Genomic DNA, 4,870 nt, shown 5'->3' on the forward strand with positions numbered 1-4,870 from the left:
ACATTTTCCAAATCAGTACATTGATGAAAAATAACTAAACTTGCTAAAATTAAAATTGTTGTCATCAATAAAGGATACGTGTACTACAACTGTACTCCTTCAGTTTGTATATATTCTTTCTAAACAAATTTGTTTTTTAGCAATTTGAATTTTCTTTTTTCGATTATATTACTATTTCCAACTGATTAATACCCTGTGTTTTACATTTTTTTTATTTTTCTAAGGACATGACAAATTCAAAGGTGCATGATGTCTGCACATTTTTATATCTAATTCAGCGTGTCAAGTTGAATTTTAGAATTCAGCCTAACGAAACTATATAAAGTTGATAAACATTGTGAACCAATTTGCTAGCAATACTACTAGTAAAATTTTTTGAAATGAAGACCAAATGCTGTGACAAAATACGGCATTTTACTAGTAATAAGTAAAAATCAAATACTATACCGATATAGTAGTACAAAAATGTGTATTTACAAACATATTTAATTTACAATTCATTATTCAATGCAAGAGATTTCATAACCAATGACGGTCAACCAACACATAATAAAAGAATAAAATCATCCTTAATCCATCAAATTAACAGTAAAACTAATCCCTCAAAACGGATGAACATTTCTCGTTAATCCGCCGTTAACATTCGTAAAAAACCCCATCAACTCCGGCCGGTACGGCAAATACGAACGCCGCTGCCGCTCCTCGTCCTTCGCCTTACTCCTCAAATACGCCTCGTGCGGCGACACCGTCTTCTTCTTCTCCTTCCCGCTCTTCTTCACCGTCTCCGGCGGTGGCGCCGCCTTCTCCGCCGCCGCCGTCGACGGCGGCGCGTGATTTCCGTTGAGGAAAACAAAGGCGTCTCTTCCGTCGCTATTCGACCGGCACGTGATCTCCTTCAGCCGCCAGATTTTTGAAAAACCGGTGGAGTTGCTCTTTTTGCAGCTCTCCGGCGCCGCCTCCACCGCCTTCCGGCTAGACCACTCGCAGTAGGGGCCGGCGATCTGATCATCGGCGGAGGAGCTGGTCTCGACGAAGACCTTGTTCACCGGCGGCCGCATCGGAAAATTTTCCGGCAAGTCGCCGTCTCCGGAGAGGAGCAAGCTCTGATCAAACAAGGGGAAAACCGCCTTGATCTGGCCGTCGCTGAAGGCATGATCCGCCGAGATCGCAGCCGCGTCTTCCCCTACGCTGGCGAACGAAAATTCCTCTTCTTCTTCGTCGTCGAATTCATCTTCTTCCTCACCGGAATTCTCCGTAATTTGAAATTCACGGAGCTTCGAATCCTCTTCAGTTTCCATAATTTTCAGTTGATTGTACAAATCGTCGCTGATTTCCTTCTCCGTGTGGATATTGTTCATCATTTTTTAGAGAGAGAGAGAGAGAGAGAATTAAGTTGGAGTGAAAACGAAGGGGGTGTATATGTATGTATATATAGTGTGGCGGGGTGAAATACACAATTATGTGGTGTCCAAATTTGAATAAACAAGGTGAGTAATGTGAAATGATATTTGTCAGCATGTGTTAAATCTTGGATTATACTATTTCAATAAAGTAAGTTTTGTTTGGGAACTACGGAAACAATAGAAGGAAAGTGTGACGAAAATCGATTGCGCGTTACGCTGCTAATAATGCTCCCTTTATTTTTTTGGCATTTCCATTGGTTGACGGTTGACTGTATGGGCACTGCTCACCTATTGCTGCCTACGTGTTATATTACTATTCTATAGTACTCATTATTACAATGATTTTGGTTTCCTATGATGGGGAATAGGACTATCGAATTACCTAAGGTATAAATGACATTTCAATTCGGAATAAAAATGTTTATAAATAAATGTGAGCACCAAGAGGTAAATCCGATTAATTTGAAATCGAACTATCCAATAATTAGATTAAGCTGACTCAAATGCTCGATTAACATTGCTAAATACGGATAGCTAACAGCGAGCTCAGATTTTTAGTATAAAATTGTCATTTTCTAATAGCAAGGTATTGTTTGGTTATCATAATTAATTATAATCCATCTAGAATTATATTGTAAGATTATTTTAGTTGGAGTGAAGTGACTATGACTAATTATCACATGATTATCCATATAAAATTAAATTGTAAGATTTCAATCTCATTAAATTTAATACATATTAAATCTCGAGATATATTCTTTCAAACCGAACAACTTCTAATAGTACTATATAGTTGTGAACTAAATCTACAACATCTTCGTTTTCCCAAAAATATTAGAGAATTTATCATAATACTCTTTTCGTCTATTCTTACTAGTTTTAATAGTGTATTATATGAATTTTAATGTAAAATTAGTAAAGTGAGAAATAAATAGATAAGTAATGATTAAAGTATTATTAGTGAAATGAGATTCAATCCATTAAAAAAATTATTAAATATAATAATGACCTTTTTTGTGATCAAGCCAAAATAAATAAAAAAAATAACAACAATTATTCAACGAGTAATAAATCATTCGGTATGGGAGGGAAAAACTGATCACAATGCATACCACATCATCCTACAACATTAAATTTTAACTTCCAGCACATATCACCCAACGAATTGATTTAATGACACATGCACGTAGATGACTTCTTTAAAATTTTAAATTTCTAAATAAACTGATAGGCACATATTTCAATGAATATGTTAATTACTTAGTGGAAGAGATTATATAGATGAGTATGAAATTGTAAGGTTAACAAGTACTACTAGTACTAGGAATTGATCTTTAATTGGGTTGGAGGTGATATCACACAGGCGAGGAAAATAGAAGAGATATTCTTGTAATTGGGTGACTCTATATTAATATACTATACGTAAGGTGAAATCATTATTTGGTGAATTCAAGGATCTCAGTGAAATGAAATTTGCATAAAGGATCAATTAATGCATAAAAATGAACTTAAATTTTCATTGTTCAATACTATAAAGGAAAATTCAGTTTAGCTGTATTTTTTGAATTACAGTGTCCAAAAATGAATCGGTTATTATCTACTAAAATAAGTAGCATGCAATATATATCTTATAGGTATATTGTTAATAATTACTACTTAAGTTCTAGATGTTTTATCCATATGTAATATTGATTGATTCTCGTAGTTCATATGTCATTCTTGAATTCTATACCAGAATCTTCCATCCAAGTCAAACTTTGGACGTGGTCTTTTCTATATTCTATAGAGTTGTGTTGCTTCGGTTTTAAGATAATTTGGAAAGTCCAATGTTGTTGTAGGTAGTGTTGAGAAGTCAAATATAATTTCTTGCTATTTTATTTTATGGTTGCAAACCTACTTAGCAAGATCGCAGTAAACATATATAGTCATCCACGTATATTCCATTTTCACACCTGTTAAACCGTGTAGCACAAATTATTTTTTTATTTTTATACATTTTTCAATCAAATTTATCGCACCCCAACCTCTCTCTCATATATATTTATATAAAAATAAAATAAACATACAAATATAAATTAAAGTAAGGAAATCACATATTAATCATTTCACCATCCAAATACTATAATTACAAATTTCATAATTTATTAGGTTTATATACAAATATTCTAAATTTACATATATAAATAAACATCAAATATCATAAACAATTTCAGATCTATATGCAAATGGCTCTCTGTTCAATTTATTATTTTGTGATAAATCAAGCCTGCTATCTGCCCGGGATTCCATTGTATACGACCCGAATGTCCGATTGCCTTTGTACATATATATGACCCGAAGGTCCATTGCCACTGTATATATGACCTGAAAGTCCATTGTCATTGCCCTTGTATACATACAGTGGCGGATCCAGGAATTAAAAATGGTGGGGTCGGACGAGAAAATTAATATAACTAAGGAGTAATATTTAAATATATAAAATAGTAATAAAAATACATTGCAAACGAAATATCTCTATTTTATATTAAACGCGATAATTGACTTATACAAGTATTCATGTTTTGAAGCTAACTTAAAATTATTTCATTGGAAATAGCTATGAATATATCTTTTAGTCGTTGTTCGTGTTCAACATTAGTACTAGAAGAACAGATGAAAGCGCCAAATCTTTATAAAAGAAATGTATCCATTAATCTAAATGAAAAGTAATTAAAATCAATGATCAAAAGTAATTTTTATATTTATTAAAACTAGATAAAAATTTTATTAGTTACTACTCCTACTAGTTTAAAATAAAAGTAAAATATAATAAAACAAGATTAAAAGATAATCAATAAACTATTAAAAAATAAAACTAAAAAGTAATAAATCATGATTAAAAGATGATCAATAAACTAGAAACCGAGAATTCTTATTTATAAATAAAGTTTAAACACTTATATAAAGATAAAATTGTTAAAAAGAAAAGTATTTGATTGTATTTTTTTAATTAATAAAAAGCCCAAACCTAAGCCAAACATGTTAAAGCATATATAAATAAATTTTTTTGCAAAACACTCAAAATTGGGGACACAAAACGGGATTAACCGGCACGAGTTCTTACATGTAGCTTCGCCGTCGCCATAGACCGTGATCTCCTAGTTGTTGGGATGGTAAGGGTGGAGCAAATAGTTGATGAAGTAAGCTCCACAGCAATTCACACACACATAAGTATAAGGAATTTTTGCTTCTTCAATGGCTCTTCTGATTATCCTCTTCTTCTCAAGCACTGATTCGAATGCTGGCAATACACTAATTTCTTTATCTTCAGCCACTTAAAATGCGAGGAAAAGCTGCGCTGCTTGAAGTCATCGGAAAAGCTGCGCTACTTGAGGTCTGAGGATGAATCGTGGGGCGGAGTTCCGGATGCCGTGGGGTCGGGGGCTGTTGGGAGGAGTCTTCCGGCGGTTCTCCGGGGATGGCGGTGG

General features: G+C 33.6%; 1 protein-coding gene across 1 annotated transcript; it reads right to left on the reverse strand.

The window, feature by feature from the left end:
* Positions 1 to 602: 602 nt before the first annotated feature.
* LOC121766663 lies at positions 603 to 1,361 on the reverse strand. Its single transcript, XM_042162936.1, has one exon. It carries the CDS (start codon positions 1,359 to 1,361, stop codon positions 603 to 605), a length of 759 nt encoding a protein of 252 aa, XP_042018870.1.
* Between the last annotated feature and the right edge of the window lie 3,509 nt (positions 1,362 to 4,870).

Source organism: Salvia splendens, chromosome 15 (assembly GCF_004379255.2).
Source record: "Salvia splendens isolate huo1 chromosome 15, SspV2, whole genome shotgun sequence".
In the NCBI taxonomy this organism is placed as follows: Eukaryota; Viridiplantae; Streptophyta; class Magnoliopsida; order Lamiales; family Lamiaceae; genus Salvia; species Salvia splendens.

Bases quoted from the DNA above. Each gene is read 5' to 3' on its own strand.
- LOC121766663 (XM_042162936.1), bottom strand. From the start codon at position 1,361: ATGATGAACAATATCCACACGGAGAAGGAAATCAGCGACGATTTGTAC.